This window comes from Sinocyclocheilus anshuiensis, unplaced genomic scaffold (assembly GCF_001515605.1).
Source record: "Sinocyclocheilus anshuiensis isolate Anshui unplaced genomic scaffold, SAMN03320099.WGS_v1.1 scaffold436, whole genome shotgun sequence".
NCBI lineage: Eukaryota > Metazoa > Chordata > Actinopteri > Cypriniformes > Cyprinidae > Sinocyclocheilus > Sinocyclocheilus anshuiensis.
Window position 1 is genome coordinate 2561244 of NW_015560618.1, and position 19626 is coordinate 2580869.

The following is a 19626-nucleotide window of genomic DNA, read 5'->3' on the forward strand; positions in this document are numbered from 1 at the left end:
TTGAGATGCGACTTGAAAATCTGGAATATGAGGGTGCAAAAAAATTGAGAAAATCGCATTTAAAGTTGTCCAAATAAAGTCCTTAGCAATGCATATTACTAAACAAAACTGACGTGTTATATTTACTGTAGGACATTTACAAAATATATTCATGGAACATGACCTTTACTTAATATCCTAATGATTTTTGGCATAAAAGAAAAATCTATAATTTTGACCCATGTTTTTGGCTATTGCTAGAAATATCCCCGTGCAACTTAAGACTGGTTTTGTGGTCCAGGGTCACATTTATTAATACATGTTGGGATAGATATACATCATGAACGTGCAATTTATTTAAATCAAACACAAAGTTCAACAATTGAGATGTATGAATTTTAATGCATGAACATACTATTTCTGTGACCACAGCATCTGCAGTAATGGCAAGGACTAAGATGAGATGTTCTAAAACTTCAGAAAAAGGTCACGTTGTCCGTTTCCATTTTTTCTTGGGCTCATTTTTCTTATGCGGAGGGTCACTGTTCAAACCCACTCCCCTCTTCTGAACTGAAAAGATCAGACGCATTAAGGAACACGGCTTTCTCTAATGGACTGAAGCTTTCGGTCTCTTGATCGGTTTTAAACTCCAGCTCATCTGTCACAGGACTTGTCTCGGTCGAGTTGAATAAGAGCTCCAGCTCCTCAGTGACGGATAAGACCTCAGCTGGGCTGGACTGCGTGTACCCAGTTGATTGGGTGGTGGTTTCTTGCTTTGGGATCAGAAACAAAGGACCTAATGTGGCAATCTTGCTCCAGTCTGTTATAAAAAGAGAAGGGTGTTTAAGTGCCACATAACTTGAATAAATAAAAACAGTTGAATGAAACAAAAAAGTGGAAACCTTTGTTCGAGTCAGTTTGTCTCTTCGACACACCACTGGCATATTGCCTTGAATGAAAGAGAGCTTTAAAGGGTTCCAATGACTGACCAGGTCTCACATGATAGAAATCAGCAGAGCTTGGTTTTGGGGCCAAATAAGGCTGCTTGACAGGAGGGGCTGGCGTGATGCGGAAAGGCTGGATTGGTTCAGGCTCTGCCGCAGCTTGTCTGGATGGCTCACAGGTGTTACAAACCTCATCACTTCCATCCACAGACTGCCACCTGCAACATCCACAGGGATCTTACATAAAGAGCAACTGGTTGATACAAAGACTTGATACAAGCCAGTCATTACCTTCCATCAATAGAAGAACATGCTCGATTCTGAGAGCTCACAGGATACACAGCAGGGATCGCTTTTAGGTAACATGTGATGAACACCTGTTTCAAATAAAACCAGGAGGTATTGCAGAATTAGATTACGCAGACAAATAGTCTTCAACCAAAAGTTGTCATTTACTCCTCATGTTGTTCCAAACCTATAGGACTATACAACACAATGATGGGATTTTAAAGAAGGTTCCAATTGTTTTGATGCATTAATCTTAATTTCTGCTCACCAGGTTGCTGGACAATTTGTAGAATCTGAAGGCATCCAGTTGCAGGTTTAATTTGTTGCCTTGGCTCCTCGGCAAGAACTTGGAGCGGGAGTACGAACTCCTACTGTCTGCAAGACATCTGAAAGCAGTCTACATGATTACAGCTTCCTTTCCAGAAGTTCAAAATGCTAAACTCAAGTGTACAAACAAACCGGTGGAGTGTTTCTCAGTGCCAAGACAAGTAAACAGTTCTTGCATAACATTTTCTACATCCCTTTGCATACACTTAGTTTACTACACGACCAGTGTCATTTAGCACCAAATTGGTCATTTCAGGACCAGAGTTTAAATCTAATAGATGCGGTAATCAATTCAAATCTGACAAAATTACAAAACTCACCCATGATAATCCACAAAAGAATATTTGATGTCACTAGGAACCACGCCATATGTTGGTGTAGCCACACACCAGTCAATAAACAGGAGGAGGGGGAAGTGATTGGCCAAGGTAACCGATGCTTGAAGGTGTATCGCATCCCCAAGGAAATAGACGTTCGAGCCCCTCTCATACTGCCAATCATCTTAAAAATAATAAAAAAAAGAATCCGTTAAATAATTCTGAAGCAGAATGTGGTGAATTTAAAATACTATACCATTCATCAGTCGGAGGCTAAAGTCCAGATAATCTGTGGCAGAAACAGTGGAAACAAATGGGATCCAAGTGGGTGCCACTGCCACACTGTCAACACCGTACCGCCTTAAGAGTACGTAAAACAAAGTTAACAAAGCTAAAATAAATCTAAAATTAAGAAATCTGAGGTTTGTCAGTGTACCTCCGGTATTGGCACTGAACAGGCATGACTGCACCTTCCTGGCGAAGTACACCATCAGGGGATGGTAGAGGGGAGTACACAATGACATTTGAATATACTAGAGAGTCTCCAGTTACCTAAGACAAATTAAACACCACATGCATTTGTGAACGATTTACCAATAGTTCACAAGTATCACCTAACAGCGGTTCCCTGTTCTTTGAGGCCTGCCAAGCTGGGGCCAGTTGCATAAACTTAGCCACCATCTTAAGACGGTGTCTTAATTTGTTTGACCAACTAGCAGTTGCCAAAGGGTGATCAGTCTTACTTTTCCAATACAAATAAGACCAATCTACCTTTTCATAACTGAATTTAAAAAGCTATGACCAGTCTTGAAGAAAAACAATTAGTTGACTAACTTTTTAAGACTAGTCTACACCGTTTATGCAACCGGCCCCTGGTCGCCTACTAGTCAGACTAAGTGACAAGAAGCAAAACTCATAGAAGACCACCAGAAAGCAGGTTTGTGGCCAGTTAAGACTGGGCATTTTTCAGCAGAATACCCATCTGTAAAACATCTTCCGATGGTTTGTGAACTTACATGTAGTTTGGTTCCACAATCTTTGAAATAAGCAAATATGGTCAACTGTGATGGTCCGGTTTGCAGGGCTCCACATGATGCTGCAGACACTTTGTCTAGCAGTGATGGGGAACCCAGCCACAGCTCCTCAGCATAGACTGGAAAGCCCGACGCAAACAGGTCTCCGTTAATCACAACCTCTATCGCATCTTCATGGCAGTACACGGACACGGTTTTCTGACGCCGTTGTGGAACGGGGTCGTTTATTTTAGGCGGACTTTGCGGAATCGCGGCCTGATATTGACTGCTCAACAGCTGCTGGCTTGCCAAAGGCCCTCCTTGCTGGAATGTACGAGGAGACATGCGAGGATAACATTCAGTGAAGAGGGGCGTCATAAGAAAGACAACGATACACCATGTTAACGTGCTACTCAGCCACATCTCGCCAGCTAATTAATTATAATATATATCAAAATAAAACCAGCTTATCGAGCATGCACATACAAAAACCCGTAGGTCGCCGTTTTAACACGGAATAATGAAAAACGCTTCTTATTCTAGCATGAACTGCCTAATCACTCACCCAAACCACATACACCTGATTTCTATTCTTTTAGGCCAATTAGGTTCCATGAAAATATTTAGAAGCAATGACGTTGCTGCAACTGTGCGTACGATATGAGGCTATTTAAAATATTTAAGAACTTTTTGATATTTTTAAATCTATTTAGATTTTTGAACTTCATATGCAGTGCAACAAATTATCTTTTAAAAGTTAATTTTTAAAAACAAATATTCCATGTAAACCCCAAATAATGTAACAAAAACTGCATTTGTAATTGTTCAACTACAAAAATACATTTAAAATGAAGCAATAAGCTTTATAAGATGTCATACATTCACTGTAAACCACGGCTTCTTGGAGCTTATTGCATTATTTTAAATGTGGTTATTCCATATATATATATATATACATGGTTATTCCATATACGTAGTAAGGTTTCACAGAATAAAACAGCAAATAAAGTGTAATGATATAAATAAAAACAGCATTCTTCCACCAAACAATGTAGTTCCTCAGAAACCATTGTGGTTCCAACAAAGTAGTTGCGGCGCAACACACAGAAGTAAACAAAGGTGTATGTTTGTAGTGTAATTTACAACAGCGTCGAACGCGGCTCAACCAATCAGAATCAAGCACTGGAACTATCCGTTTTATAATGTGGCGTAAAGCATGTCACACTGCTTGCAACAAACTGACGATAACCATTTTATGACATACATCTATGTAAATTATGAATAAATACTCAATGAAGCCTAAAGAAATATATCATATATTTTGTTTGATATAGTGGTCTATTAGTGAAAATTACATCCACAGTCGAATTTCATTGTCACTGTGATAAAACCGTAGCTCCTGTTCTGCTTATAAAGTTCTTAATATATACTCAGCAATTCTTTACAGTAAGTATAAAAACAACAGAGACATGTAGAAATCAATGGGTTTATTTTGGGTTATAAAAAGTCTAAGGCAGTGAAGATAGAGAAACAGACTACAATGTTAAAAAGGCACAATAAATTACTAAGTTTCCTCTGCTGTGCCACACAAAAATACAAAAGCCTTCCCCTCCACAAAACTGGAGCGTTGTTTATCACTCATTAAGGCAGACTTTTTAGTTTGAGGTCTTTCAAACAGAAATCTGAGGGCTGTGAGAACGAGAGTCAAGCGGAGACATTAAACAAAATATTTCTTCTAAAATGAAAATGCACCATAACAGACATAAAGCAGCCAGAGCGGCAAATCCTTTCAGTTCTTGTTTTTTGTGTTTATGGCATGAGGTATTAACTGGCAAGAGGACAGCTTCGTGCTGCTGCTTCTTCAATTACACATCATGGCAGTGGTTTTCTTCTTTTTTTTTTCCCCCAGCAGAAATGTCACAGGAACATGAAAAAGCCTGGGAAGACAAATATCAATTGTTAGTTTCAGTTTTATATTGTTTAGTTTTTAACCAAATTATAAACTCATTCTCACCAAATGGCAGATGCCCATCATGGACCCTCACAAGAAGGAGCAAACCTTCTGTGTCCTGAAGGGGTTGGTGCTTGAAGACACACCGGTCAGCATAGGATCTTGTAGGGCGTTCTGAATGCAGAACTGTTGAAGCTCTGCAGCCGCCTGAGAAACCTACATATCCACAAAAAAATATAAAAAAATCACAACATCTCACAATTGTCTTGGAAATGGAAATATTAAGTGGGTTGTATACACAATCAGTTGAAATGCTAAATACATAATCATACTAACAGTCACACAAATACATTGGAAAATGGTTGTAATATCAGAGTATTTTGTATTTATTGCCTACGTTTCTTATATATCAATAAGGGAGGGTCTACTTAGCAAACTAACGTTACCCATTCTAGCTAGCTAGGCATAGATCACATTTCTTTTCCAGAGTCTGTATAATGCTCAGTTTGTTTAATTGATATTAGTACTACTTCACTACAATATAAAATTATTTTAATAACACAACTGAGAAGAAGGCTCTGAAACAAAGCTAACGGGCTACACAGGTCCACGCCCAAGCTCAACCCGGCGGCTAACTCCCTAGCTTCAGTTTCCTCAGAAATTAAACCACTAACAAAACAAACCTTTACTCTGTTGATGTTTGCTTCGAAGCGCAACTGCTGAACGATTTTCTTCATCGCAACAATGTTTGATGAGCCCGACATGATGTCTGATATTTCTAATCGATGTGCAACAGCGAAGACAAAAGTTGTGAGCAGGCGGTTTCCGGTTGGTTCAGTCCGGAAGTACACGAGTCAAACGATTCCCCTCGCGTATTTTCCCGAAACCTACTATGGCGAAAGCTTCCCTCATGAATATTAATAAGGTCCTGGCAAGTGACCTTCTGCGTGAGTTCTTTAGTCTAGTTAATATTCATGACATAAGCCTTCGGCGTAGTATGATTTGGGTTATCCGTCAGCCGCAGTACAACGCCCACTTGCCAGCGTCAGCCAATCAGCAAATCAGTTGAGGGTACTGTGCAAACGTAATTTATTTACTTAATTAATATTCATAACCTAGTAGAAAAACAAAGAGGAACCGAACTTGTTTTCATATCGTATTCAGAACGTTCAACCTATACGCCACCTGTTGGCGATTAGATATTATATTATACATGTATATTTTCCTCTGATCTATAATAGAGAATTATTATCATTATACATAGATCAGTGATATTTTCTCGGTTTTGCTTTTTTTTTAATCGATAATATGAATGATACTCGGCATTAATGATTCTGTTTATGACTAGAATGCTATGTAAATCCTGAATTACTTCTCAATATTCATTATGTTGAAAAGTGTATTACAAAACAGGAATTATTATGGAAACAAGACAGTCCAATAAAATGCGTTCTAGACTGTTGTCTCAATTAGATTGGTTTGTCTTATTTGCAAAGCAAAGCTGATTGGTAGAGCTTTCAAAACAAATTTCCCCACAGCAACCTTTGAAGTACCATGCAGTCCCTTTTCCTGTAAAAACTCTTTGGAGTTCACCTGAGAGACTTCATTTGTTTCACGATCACGCTATTCCAGTTTTTGGCCCACTTTTGCTCTAAAATTAATCTTGTCTTTATCAAACTGCTCACGATGTTTTTCTGTCCTACGGTACTCAATCATAGGACCGGGTGCTTTGCCACGATTTGGTAAGTTCTCGTTTCTTTCTATTGCGTTTTAGCACTGTTAAGGTGTGCTTATATTCACAGTATGAAAAATCCATAATTAGGACTTGACCATTTTAAACAGTAGGCTATAATGTTAAAACTGAGGCATAACTATTAATATCTAACTAAATATACATTTTTTTCAGGTTGGCGGCCACTAAAGGACGAAAGATCAGTCGGAGAGATCTGCTCAAAGTCAATGTCCAGCGCACTTGGTTTGTATCTTTTCTGTGTGATGAAAAATCATGCATGACTTGTGAACTATTTTCTTCTACATAATCAATTTTAATGGAGTTAAAAAAAAACATTATTATGCATCAAACAATAAATATAGAACAGATAGAGTCTGTACAGGAATACAATTACATCAAATCTAAAATTAAATCAAATCAACATCTATATATTTTGCCACAATACCATTCACAGGATAGATTTTTGCACATGATCTTAAAATGAACTTGTTCTGTCTAATTGGGAATGCAGTATTTGTGAGGAAACAACACATTAAAGGGGTCATATGATGCTGCTAAAAATAACATTATTTTGTGTATTTGGTGTAATGAAATGTGTTTATGCGGTTTAAAGTTCAAGAGGTTTTTTTTGTTTTTTTTTTAATTGCAAACAATTCAATGTCATCTGAACATAAGGAAGAGAAGAGAAGGGGGAAAAAAGTTGACAATGACTGTTAAAAGAGAAAGATGCATTTTAAATAGCTTTTTTATGAACATAAAGAAAGGCAGGAACAGAACAAATAAAGAAAAGAGGATAAAAAAAAAACACCAAAACAAGTATTAATCACGGTACATGAAAGATCTCCTCATATCTCTTCAAAAAATAAATAAATTTTTTGTTATTAATTACTCTTAGTGATTTAATTAAATATATCTCTTCAAAAAAGAAATACATTTTTTGTTATTAATTTCTGTTCTCAATGTGCTTCACAGCTGTGACATCATGGATTACGTGTTGATCAGAGTCCCGCCCCCTGTATCGGGATTGCCCCGCCCACGTTTCTCCCTGTACCTGTCCTCTCAACTGCAGTATGGAGTGGTGCTTGTCTACCACAGACAGTGTGACTTTTTGTTAGGTTGGTGTGCTAAAACTTGAGGGTAGATGATCATTTGTGGGTTGGTCAAAAATATTCACATGTATACTTTTATAAGGAAATGAATGAAATGCCCATAATATATTCTTTAGGCTTGATTTGCTAAAGATTGATTTAGCTGGAAGACGGCATGTAACAAAAGAAGGGTTTTGCTGTTTCGACTGCATCTTTGCTCATTTAAGATGACAAAGTGTAGTCTTGGAGCTGATAAGGATCATGAAATTGGTGGAATTTAGAGATTTTGATGCGTCCATTGATTGTGTTTCTGTAATAGTTTGTTAATGATGTTTTCTCAGAGGACACTCAGGGGGCAATAGATAGATTGCTCCGCCTCAACGCGAAGTCCAACATTGATATGAGGGATGAAGAAACCAGGTCAGGCGTTTTATTTCTTAGATATTTTTTATTATGAGCATACATACAGCATCTGTTTATGTTTTCTTCTCTTCATGACAACAATGTCTGATAAATGATTTTAAGATTTTTTTCTTTTATTAGTTATTTTGCATTAGTTACTTTTATTTAGCAGGGACAGTGCACATAATTAAACATTACTGTAAATATGACAGAATATGCCATCTGCAGTCCCTGCACAGAATGTTACAGATACAAATGACAATTACAAAAATAATTCATGCTATTTTTAGATTTGCACAAGCAACATTGCCAAAACAGCATTTGTAACCCATTTTGACACATTTACAGATGAATCGGTATGGCCAGTTTTTCTGTTTTTCAAAAAAGGTTACGACTTTTTTTTTTTTTAAATGAAATGCAAAATATGACAAGGAACCTGTATTAAGACAAAAAAAATAGGTTCTATTGTCATATAATGCTGACTTTAAGTATAGTATATCACAAGTTTGTTGGCCTCTTAAAATGTGAATGGCTACGAGTAAAATGAAAAAAAAAAAAAAAGTCTTCCAAGTAACAATTACAGACCTTTTTTTCAAGTTAAGGTTAAAAGCAAACAAAAATTTTAAATCCAGAATATTAGGTTAGAGCAACAGGACAAAGGTAATAAAATAAAATAAAATTAAATAAAATAAAATAATAAAATAAAATAAAATAAAATAAAATAAAATAAAATAAAATAAAATAAAATAAAATAAAATAAAATAAAAATGAAAAAAGATGCAGAGCTTGAAACATATAAGATGTTTCACATTTACAGTTCCTCAACTTCCTCCTTCTTCTTCTTCTCAGGCAGAGTCACATGATCCCAGATGCTGCTGCACTATTTGATGAAACAGAGGGAGCGAGGGATCCATTCTTTGGCGTTATGGAGACTGCTTATGGCCTGCCAAGTCCAAGCAGCCTCATTCAGGTGGATGCAGCTCAAAGACGAATTTCAAAACTTTCTATTTATCAAGAAACAAAATTGTATCATGCTTTCCACCAAAATATTAAGCATCACAACTGTTTTCAGCATTGATCATAATAATAATAATAAATGTTTCTCGGGCAGACATCAGTATATTAGAATGATTTCTGAAGGTTCATTTGACACTGAAGACTGGAGTAACGTTGCTGAAAATTCAGCTTTGCATCACAGGAATAAATTACATTTTAAAATATATTCAAAGAGTATTACTATTTACTGTATTTTTTGATCAAATAAAAAATGCAGCCTTTGTGAGTATTAGAGACATTAAAAAATCTTACCGACCCCAAACTTTCAAGCAGGTAGTGTAATTTCTAGGTGTTATTAATTAATCACTGAATTTTCTGAGTTAAGGATGGGTTTTATCGGTCATGTGTAGTCTAACCTCTCTCACTGTGGCTCAGCGAATGGAAGAGGTCTTACCTGAGCAAGTCCCGCCCACTAGAGAACCAACACCACCTTCAGATGGTGAGTACGGTAATGTGATCCATTGCCGTAGCAGAACCCATTTACAAATATCAGTAATCTTTCAAATGATGCTATGGGAATTTGCACAGTCAAAGAAATGTATTTTGTGTATTTCTAAAGCTCCTTATTTCCCCTCTAGGCATCACGGCCAGCCAGGAGTCCATCACCCTGACAGAAAGAGAGCCAGTCATCATGCCTGAGCCAGAGGTACAGCTGTCACTCAGTATTATCACCATATGTACATAATCGCTGTATAAAATCCAGCTGCGTGTATCCTGAATGCTGTTTCTCTCATTCCTCAGTTTGAAGGAGCAGATCTGCTGGAGTCTGACATGATCGAGCTACTGCTGGAGCAGCCAGATCACTTTCTCGAGCGTGAGTGATGGCAACATGCTGTTTTCATTCACACCCATAATTATGTGCAGTAATTATCCAGATCCAGATTACACATGCACAGACTAACTGTGCAAATCACACGAAACATGTCCTGGTCATATTTCAAAACATGCCATGTCATGTTCATATTTCACTATGAAATCAATTAATTTTATGAAAAGAATGTATATATTCATCCTTTTCATAAAAGATATTTTATATTAACATTATTATTATAATATGTTTGCACTGAGACATTATTTTTAATTGCAATTAAGCACATTGCTTCCTGATTCTCATTACTTTTATGCAGTAAATGCTAAAAATAAAGAATATTATTTATTATTTTACATCTATCTATCTATCTATCTATCTATCTATCTATCTATCTATCTGTCTGTCTGTCTGTCTGTCATCTATCTGTCTGTCTGTCTATCATCTATCTGTCTGTCTATCTATCATCTATCTGTCTGTCTGTCTGTCTATCTATCCATCATCTATCTGTCTTTGTCTATCTATCATCTGTCTGTCTGTCTGTCTATCTATCATCTGTCTGTCTATCTGTCTGTCTGTCTATCTATCTGTCTGTCTGTCTGTCTGTCTGTCTGTCTGTCTGTCTGTCTATCTATCTATCTATATAATAGTAATACTTTTTTAATGTGAAGTTACTATTGTATTATTTAATACTTTATTTAAAAAATCGTTCACCCAAACATGAAAATTCTGTCATCATTTGCTCACACTCAGGTTGTTCCTGTTGATGGCAGCCACTGACTTCCATAGCATTTTTTTTCATGTAAGTCAATGGCTCAAATTAACTGTTTGGTTACAGACATTCTTCAAAATATCTTCTTTTGTGCTCAGTAGATGAAAGAAACTCATACTGGTTTGGAACAACCTGAGTGTGAGGAAATGATGACAGAATGTTTTCATTGTTAGGTGAACTATCCCGTCAGGTTTTCTGGGATTTGCCCAAACACTCATAATGAGTCGTTCCTCGGTTCATGTGGTTTCATCAATTTCAAAATCAAAATGAGTTTTAGGCTTAAATTTGAGAAGTGCTTGTTTTTTTGCAGGTGACGAGAGGCAGCTGGAGATAGACAGGGAAAGAGAGCAAATAGAGAAAGAGACAGAAGAGGACAGAGAGCCCAGGATGCCTGATGAAAGAGAGCAAGAGAGAGCAGCGCTTGAGCGAGAGGCAGCCAGAGATCTGACAACATCAGTCTCTTTAGATCTGTACGTTTAGAGAATCACACTCAAACTTAGACTTACGCTTATGTCTTTTTCAGTAAGCTTTCAGTAAACAAAAGATACTAAAAATGGAAAACTTTGAAGGTTTAAGGTTTTAAAGTCCCAGTGAAATCAAAATCTTTAATCCGGAATCTCTTTCTCTAGTTTTCACCTTGGATAGTCTATTGTTAGGGCTGCATCCCTGTTGAAAAAAAAACAGCATATGCTGGTTAGGTATGTTTTGAAGCATGGCTGCAGGTTTGAGCTGGCTTAAGCTGGTCCTAAGCTAGTCCTAAACTATTAGCTCCTGCTGAGGACCAGTTTAGGACCATCTTAAACTAGCTCATGACCAGCTAAATACCAGCTTAAACCAGCAGCCATGCTTCAAAACATACCTAACCAGCATATGCTGTTTTTTTTTTCAACAGGGATGATTAATCATATTTTAATCGTGATAATGATTTCTGCTTTTCTCAATTATTTAAGCATTATCATTTGCGATATTGACTAGCTGGTAATATGTATCCTTTCTTAATTTGACATTTAAAATGATATGATCAGTAAATCATGCAACATTTTTTTTTTTACATTATTTTAACTTATCAAAATAAGCTGAGCAATTTCAACTTGTTTTTTATAAGTTATATATTGGTTTCATGTAATTTAAGTTGAAATGACTTATACAATCAAGTAAGGCAGCAACTGAACTACAATACAGTAGATGAAAATGTTTTACTGTAAAGCCTCCAAAAGCGTTCAGGCTTGGGGTTGCCAGATGTCAAGTGTTTAAATCCCCCCAATCAGGGCTATTCTCTTATCCTCCTAGATTTTGATGATTTGAAACACTGGCAAACATGTATGCTGGAGTTTAGTGAATATTCTGCTCAAATTAAATACTTTGTTCCTTCACAAGCCTGCTTGTGCTATTTCCTGCGACTAAATCTGCGAGAAAACATCTCAGTGAGAAACTAATAAATCCATGAATCTTGACTACGTTGTTTGCCATTGTGGCTCACGAATAAATACACTTATGCATCCTCTGTGCTACAATACAAAATCATTTTTGGAATTAATATTATGCATCAAATGTATAGGCAAAAAACTGCTTTCAATTCCAGGGACTAAAAAGTAATATAACTTAATGTTATATGGGTTGAAAAACATCAAACCAATGCTTTAAGATGATGATTTTCCAGGGCACAGATCACTGGCGCATCAAGCCAGGAGGCTGTCCTGCTGCCTGAGGAGGATCTGGGGCTGCCCATGGAAATGCCTGTGTTAGAAGAACGAGAAAAGACCCCGGTATCTGTGTCTATGCCCATACCGTCCCCTCCGCCAGGCGAAGAGGAGAAAATAGGTGTTGAACCCAGAGAAGAGAGGGCAGTGAGAGAGTGGAGCCCTGATCTTGAGGTGTGTTACGTTTTGAGGTCTGTCTTCATCCTGCATCGAAGCATTTGCCATTAAACCCCGTGTGTCCCTCTGTCAGCCTGCTGTCGTGAGGCCTGAATCCCCTACAGAGCGGAGGAAGAGGAGGAGACAGCTGCTCTTCATTGATGAAAACACGCAGATCCCTCAAGAGGAAATGAGGGCCCGGATTGATGACGTCGAGACAGAGACCAGGCCATTGGTAAATCTAGAATGATCCGCATTCTTCAAGTCAGCGTTATTTTGCGTATAAAAGTAAAATGGTGTAAATGGTGTTTTTTCTTCTAGGCATCACTTGTCAAACCACCGTTTGAGAAGAAGGGTGCTAAAGAACTACTCGAGAACCCTTGCATGAGTAAGTTGGTCGTAATAAAAAATAAACCTGCAATTTGCAAAGAGCCAAATATACAATTTAATACGACCACTGTAAAGAATTTTTTAAAAAGTACAGATATTTTCTGTTTTAAATAAATGCTGCTCTTTTGAACTTTCTATCCATCAGATAATCCATAAAAAAGTATCACAGGAATACATTACATTTTAAAATATCTTCAAATACAGAAAAGTTATTTTATATCATAATATTTGACCATATTACCGTTCTACTCTATTTTGAGCAAATAAATGCAGCCTTGCTGAGCAGAAGAGACTTAAAAAAATTACAGATCCCAAACATGTAGTTTAATTATATTTCCATGAACATTAAGCCCATTTTCCTCTTAAATACTCATTGGTGTACTGTGAAAAAATCTCATTTAATCATCCTCTCCAGACACAATATTTTAAAATAAAGGCATAAAATTAAAATAAGTGAAACATACATTTATATTGTGCTTTAAAGCACTAAAATACATTGCTTTACGAAATAGATGTACATATGTACATAAAGATTTATACACATGCATATGAAAGGAGTTTAAAAAAGCAGCAATAAAAAGAATTAAAAAAATGCAAAAATATATAATAGAATTAGACATAAAAATAAATATGTTTCATTTTCATGAAAATGTTTTTTTTTTTGTATTGCTTTTGGGGACAAATATGACCTATATGGATATTTCATGACAGTTTCCATGATATTTACTGAAGCATCTTTAGCTTTACCCCTTTATACAGTCCAGAGCTTAAAGGAACACTCCACTATTTTTGAAAATAGACTCATTTTCCAACTCCCCTAGAGTTAAACAGTTGAGTTTTACCGTTTTCGAATCCATTCAGCCGATCTCCGGGTCTGGCGGTAGCACTTTTAGCTGTAGCTTAGCATAGATCACTGAATCTGATTAGACCGTTAGCATCTCGCTCAAAAATGACCAAAGAGTTTCGATATTTTTCCTATTTAAAACTGGACTCTTCTGTAGTTACATCGTGTACTAAGACTGACGGAAAATGAAAAGTTGCGACTTTCTAGGCCGATATGGCTAGGAACTATACTCTCATTCCGGCGTAATAATCAAGGAACTTTGCTGCCGTACCATAGGTGCAGCAGGCGCGATGATATTACGCAGCGCCTGAAAATAGTCCCCAGTATGCTCCCTGTACAAGCAGGTGGTCACGTTGGTTATGTTGACGGAAGTTAGCCTATTTTCAGGCGCTGCGTAATATCATTGCGCCGGCTGAATGGATTCGAAAACGGTAAAACTCAACTGTTTAACTCTAGGGGAGTTGGAAAATGAGTCTATTTTCAAAAATAGTGGAGTGTTCCTTTAAGCTAAAGGTCATGTTATTGACAGTGAAGTGTTATGCTTACACAGGCCTTCCGCCTGAAATCCTGGCGCTATGGAAACAGGCTGCGGTCCTGAGGCCCATCCCACCGTCCCGGCAGCGCAGGGAGGTTCCTGTAGCTGAGGAAATACCAGAGAGAGAGCAGGAGAGACCAGAACCAGGACAGAGAGAGGAGGAGAGAGAGCTTAGCTCAAAAGAGGTTAGCATTCATACTGTAGCATGTGTCCCACTAACACTATTACATTCTGAGATATAACTCGTCCCATACAGACATGATTAATACATTACATCACGATTAACAAACTTCCCCTGAGTCCCCCTGAGATTTTACGATAATTTTTGTGTAATTTAACTACATATTTGAATGTTCTCAGTTCTCTGATGTTGGTTGATGGACACATGACATGCAGGCAAACAAATCCATTATTTGTAGTAGGTATTTTGTTTTGATTGATTTTTATTATTAAGTACATTGTAAAGACATCTACTATAAAGCGGGACACAAAATTGTAAACACACTCAAAAAATAGGCATAAATTTAGGATTTATGTATTTGAATTGCATATAAAATTTCCATCCATTTAGACACAGTTTTTAACATAATTAAAAATATTGTGATTCATATTTTTTAGTTATACATAAATGAAATAGGTAAGAGTTCTGTATTAGTACCAATAAACAGAATATGTTTTAAATACACAATAACCAGGTATATATATTTGTCAGCAATAAATCCAACTGACTATTGCCATATTTTAACCATGTTCATACTTACTTAACTGAATAACTTTTCAACATGAAGAGATTTATCTTGATTTAAAACAATTTATATGAATACATTCTGAAAATATGATTACTTAATAAATTAAATCAAATAGATGGAAAGATCTAATAAACAATAGCATGATTTTTAAGAACAGAAATCTTACCTCTGACAAATGTGCATCACATTAAGTTTATTAGTTTATGTTAACTGTGTAACCCAAATGGATGGAAATTTTATATGCAATTCAAATACAAAAACCTTACATTTAGGCCTAAATCATTTTTGAGTGTTTTAGTGACTGTTCTTTTTGTCTTACATCCTTACTACTGAAGATTCCCAGAGAAATGTTGGAGTCTGGCCTCTTCCAGCAAGAAACGCCGGGTAAAAACATTAGCACATACTGTATTTGTAGAATAACTTTTTTTGATAGTTGTTGTGGTGTGTTTTGAAGGAAGGGAAAGCAAGAGAATAATAGTTTAGCTGCTACATTTACATACTGAATGTTCATGTTTCAATGAATTGGCAGCCTCTCTGGTGGTTTTGGAGACGACAGACAAGGATTTCTCTCCACTGGAGACTCCTGAAATGAGACGGTGAGAGGAGAGATGCTAAAAGAGAGACAGAAATAGCTGTCGCTGTCAGAAGCGACTGGTTTGACACTTGCGAGTTTCACATTCAGTTGCTGCATAATTAAGTGCCTCTGAATAATGACTTAGTATTTGTGTGCTGTCATGGGTTCAGATCCCCTGTTCCAGAAATTCAGTTCGGTCTTGAGGACATCCCAGAAGAGAGGGTCCCAGAGATGGAAGATATTAGAAAGGATATCGAGGAAGAATTAAGGTACTGCTGAAAACCGCTTATTTTTGATGTAGGTGTCAAAATAAAAGTTTTTTTTTTACACTACTGTGTTAATATGAGTATTTGCATTTTTTGTTATTTATTGAAAGGCTATTCATATTTATATTACTATAGTCAGGTCCAGTCACATTTATATGTATTCTGCTTTATACAATACAGATGTTTTCAAAGCAGCTTCACAGTAATAAACAGGAAAATAACTGTATTTATGTTGGAAAGTTAAATAAACTTTCAGCTGTAAATCAGCTTTAAAAAGACAATAGTGTCATTATTCAGCTCAGTTTGATTTAATTCAGTTCAGTAAGAGTGTCACTGTTGCATAGTTCATTAGTTATGAAGCGAACTCAGTTTAACTACGAAGCCGCTCTACAGAAGGCAATTGTGTTGTTAGTCAACTCGAGTCAGTTCAGTGTTGATTCAGTTCAGTTCAATAACAGTATCAATGTTGTAGAGTTCATCAGTAATGAAACAATTGTGATTCAGGAATAGAGCAGCTCTACATAAGACATTTTCATTATCCAACTCCATATCCAGCTGAATCAATAAGCTGGCCGAGATACAACTATTTGAAAATCTGGAATGTGAGGGTGCAAAAAAATCTAAATATTGAGAAAATCGGCTTAAAAGTTGTCCAAATGCAGTACTTAATATATAGTTTTAATATATTTACAGTAGGAAATTTACAAAATATCTTCATGGAACACGATCTTTACTTAATATCCTAATTTTGACCCATACGATGTATTGTTGGCTATTGCTACAAATATACCCGTGCTACTTATGACTGGTTTTGTGGTCCAGGGTCACATTTATATTTTCTACAATTCTGTTCTATTTTTACCAAATTCTGTGTTTTTCATTTGAATCTTTCTGGATTCCATTTGAATTGATTATTTAAAAACAACTTAACGATTTACATTTACATTTAGCCTACATTTAGTCATTTAGCAGTCTCTTTTTTCCAAAGTGACTTACAAACGAGGACAATGGAAGCAATCGAAATCAACAAAAGAGCAATGATACGCAAGTGCTATGACGAGTCACAGTTAGCCTAACGCAGTACACGTAGCAAGTTTTTTTTAAGTATATAATAAATAAAAAGAAAACAGACAGAATAGAAAAAGAATAGAGCAAGCTAGTGTTAGAGGCCTCTTTTTTGCTTTTTGTTAATTGTATAATAAATAAAAAGAAATCAAATATATGGAATACAAAAAGAATATAGAAGCTAGTGTTAGTTTTTTTTTATTTTTTAAGAAAATGAATAGAGTGCAAGTCTAAAAGGGGCAAGTTTTTTTAAAGAATAGAATTAGAATAGAGAATGCTAGAGTTAGAGGATCAAATAAAGATTTATTTATTTATTTACAATAATAGCGCATTTTTTCAGAATTTCTGTGCATTGTGTTGTGCATTTGAATTTTTATGGTAATCAAATGAAGACATAAAACATGAATTAATTTTTTAATCAAACAATAATTGAACAAAGAAATCAAATATATGGAATACAAAAAGAATATAGAAGCTAGTGTTCGTTTTTTTTATTTTTGAAGAAAATGAATAGAGTGCAAGTCTAAAAGGGGCAAGTTTTTTTAAAGAATAGAATTAGAATAGAGAATGCTAGAGTTAGAGGATCAAATAAAGATTTATTTATTTATTTACAATAATAGCGCATTTTTTCAGAATTTCTGTGCATTGTGTTGTGCATTTGAATTTTTATGGTAATCAAATGAAGACATAAAACATGAATTAATTTTTTAATCAAACAATAATTGAACAAACCCTTTAAATTTTTGACATACAAAGTGCTGCACAGCAGAGGTTTACTTTTAAAATTAAAATATGGAAGAAACAATTGTGTAATTATTCCTAATAATGTAATAATAATAATTTTATTAGTGGTAGTAGTATTATTACATTATGGCAAACGTTCAATATGTCTGTAAAATAGTAATATATTTATGTCACAATTTCTTCAAGTTAAACCAAATTTTTATTTTGATAGGTTCCTGTGAAGACCTTTAAGTTTCTGTGTGTATATGATATGACAGTAGTTTTTTCTCAAAATATCTTACATCAGATCTTTTTTCCAGCATCGTGGAAATCATAGGACCCTAATAATAGTTTTTTTAGTATTTTATATTTTTTGCTTTGTCCATTTCAGTGGCATGTGACTATAGACAGATGTAATATCTAATGCATTTTTTTCTTCTGTTGAAGGCCACGGGATGCTATTGAAGGTTTGGTGACCTTTCACTCTCTGCTGCCCCCTCAGGCCAGCCGCAGAATTGTTGCCCAAATGTTTTTGAGATTGCTAGGTAAGATTATGGCAGAAGATTTACCATTCTATAATGCCCGACAAAATCAATGAAAAGAAATTATGGAATTGAAATTTTGCTGAAAAGAATTGGGAGCACTGGGACTGTTCTCAGAGGCATGACCTACCGAAATCAAATTTATTTTCAACTGAAACATACAAAGACTTAAAGGGAGAAAGAATTATACTGGTCAGGTATACTGTAGGTGACATATGCCACCCCGTCCCACTTCAGCTGCGATCTGTCTACCCATGAGCCTCCTCACCTGCTAGCTGCCAAAAATGGTGTGAGATTAAGCACCACAATTAACAAAACAAAGGCATTTAAATTCTCCCCAATGCTTAATTTATTGAAAAGTGCAATCACCCGGACAGATATGCTGTCTTGTCTTGTCTCGTCTTGTGTTTACAGAGGAAATAGTCGCAGGACAGGTCACAGTGCGACAGGACGAGCCGTATGGTGACATAATCATTTCACAGCTGTAGATCGATGAGGACTGATGAGGACTTGCCATTGTTTCTGGACAAAACTGGTATGAGGGTATTTATTCACATGGCTTATTATATCAGTGTTCTGGTTTATGAATTTTTAAACAACTGAAACATTTTTAGTTGTGGTAACGTTACTGATGGTTTAACACGTTTGTCATTGTTATTTTATTATTGTGATATTTTGTACTCTATGAAAAAAAGTTTTGTCTCTTTAAGAATTAACTTAAGAATATTTTATGCAGTGTTTTCTATATTATTCTAATGATACCATGTTTATTACAGTATTTCTGTTTTTACTATAATAGTAAATTGTTCTGTTAACATAATTAGGTTTTACTGTTCCACACTTAATATTTATTTCTTAACATTTATCAAATTTTTACATACAGCACATATGAAATCTGCATTGTTGCTAGTTTTAATCAATAAAGTTTATATTGGCCTGTTTATTTTTAAAGTGTTCATAAGAAACAAATAAAAATTGTATATAATTCATATTTGTATTGACTATCTCATTTCACCAGTTTCACCATTAAACTCGTGTAAATGTGATATAGCATGAAGCTTTACACACACAAAAAAATTGTTTTCTTATTTTATTACAAACTCTTATTTTTACAGGTTCATCTCAACAACACAACTGTGCAATATATATTTATCAGTTTGTTTACCGCTAATCAGTTTTGGCACAAAGTACATTAGGCACTAGGTTTACCACAAATACCAGCGTAGACAGAAGTGAATATGCTAAAATACATTTCAAATTATTTCACACACCTTCATTATCGATCTGGACAATCAACTTAAATGTCATAAATATCAAAATCACAATTAAGTTTAATCCAAATTTGTTCTCATTCTAGAACAGTCACATAAAAACGAACATTTTCCTTACTACAACTTCATAGCTC

At 35.7% G+C, this 19626-nt stretch overlaps 3 protein-coding genes across 4 annotated transcripts; 1 reads left to right on the forward strand and 2 right to left on the reverse strand.

Moving 5' to 3' along the window:
• Nucleotides 1–316: 316 nt before the first annotated feature.
• Nucleotides 317–9139, reverse strand: zp3b (zona pellucida glycoprotein 3b). The gene is made up of 9 exons (XM_016478039.1): nucleotides 9124–9139; nucleotides 2872–3317; nucleotides 2292–2407; nucleotides 2112–2215; nucleotides 1859–2039; nucleotides 1480–1597; nucleotides 1215–1300; nucleotides 882–1141; nucleotides 317–799 (listed from the first exon to the last, which is right to left on the reverse strand). The coding sequence occupies exons 2-9, from the start codon at nucleotides 3289–3291 to the stop codon at nucleotides 519–521; spliced, it is 1566 nt and encodes a 521-aa protein (XP_016333525.1). The 5' UTR covers nucleotides 3292–3317; nucleotides 9124–9139; the 3' UTR covers nucleotides 317–518.
• Nucleotides 4682–5674, reverse strand: gng5 (guanine nucleotide binding protein (G protein), gamma 5). Of its 2 annotated transcripts, none has more exons than XM_016478063.1 (3): nucleotides 5503–5674; nucleotides 4886–5035; nucleotides 4682–4807 (listed from the first exon to the last, which is right to left on the reverse strand). In XM_016478063.1, exons 1-2 carry the CDS (start codon nucleotides 5581–5583, stop codon nucleotides 4910–4912), a joined length of 207 nt encoding a protein of 68 aa, XP_016333549.1. In that variant the 5' UTR covers nucleotides 5584–5674; the 3' UTR covers nucleotides 4682–4807; nucleotides 4886–4909. The 2 variants fall into 2 exon arrangements, with proteins under 2 accessions (XP_016333549.1, XP_016333548.1); XM_016478062.1 differs by having other exon boundaries at nucleotides 4682–4805; nucleotides 4883–5035.
• LOC107681699 (meiotic recombination protein REC8 homolog) lies at nucleotides 6506–18775 on the forward strand. The gene is made up of 18 exons (XM_016478011.1): nucleotides 6506–6561; nucleotides 6726–6794; nucleotides 7524–7666; nucleotides 7981–8059; nucleotides 8891–9011; nucleotides 9473–9536; nucleotides 9676–9743; nucleotides 9839–9911; nucleotides 10988–11147; nucleotides 12338–12551; nucleotides 12628–12768; nucleotides 12855–12921; nucleotides 14318–14487; nucleotides 15387–15435; nucleotides 15581–15647; nucleotides 15796–15894; nucleotides 18127–18224; nucleotides 18636–18775. Exons 1-18 carry the CDS (start codon nucleotides 6506–6508, stop codon nucleotides 18707–18709), a joined length of 1812 nt encoding a protein of 603 aa, XP_016333497.1. The 3' UTR covers nucleotides 18710–18775.
• Nucleotides 18776–19626: the final 851 nt, after the last annotated feature.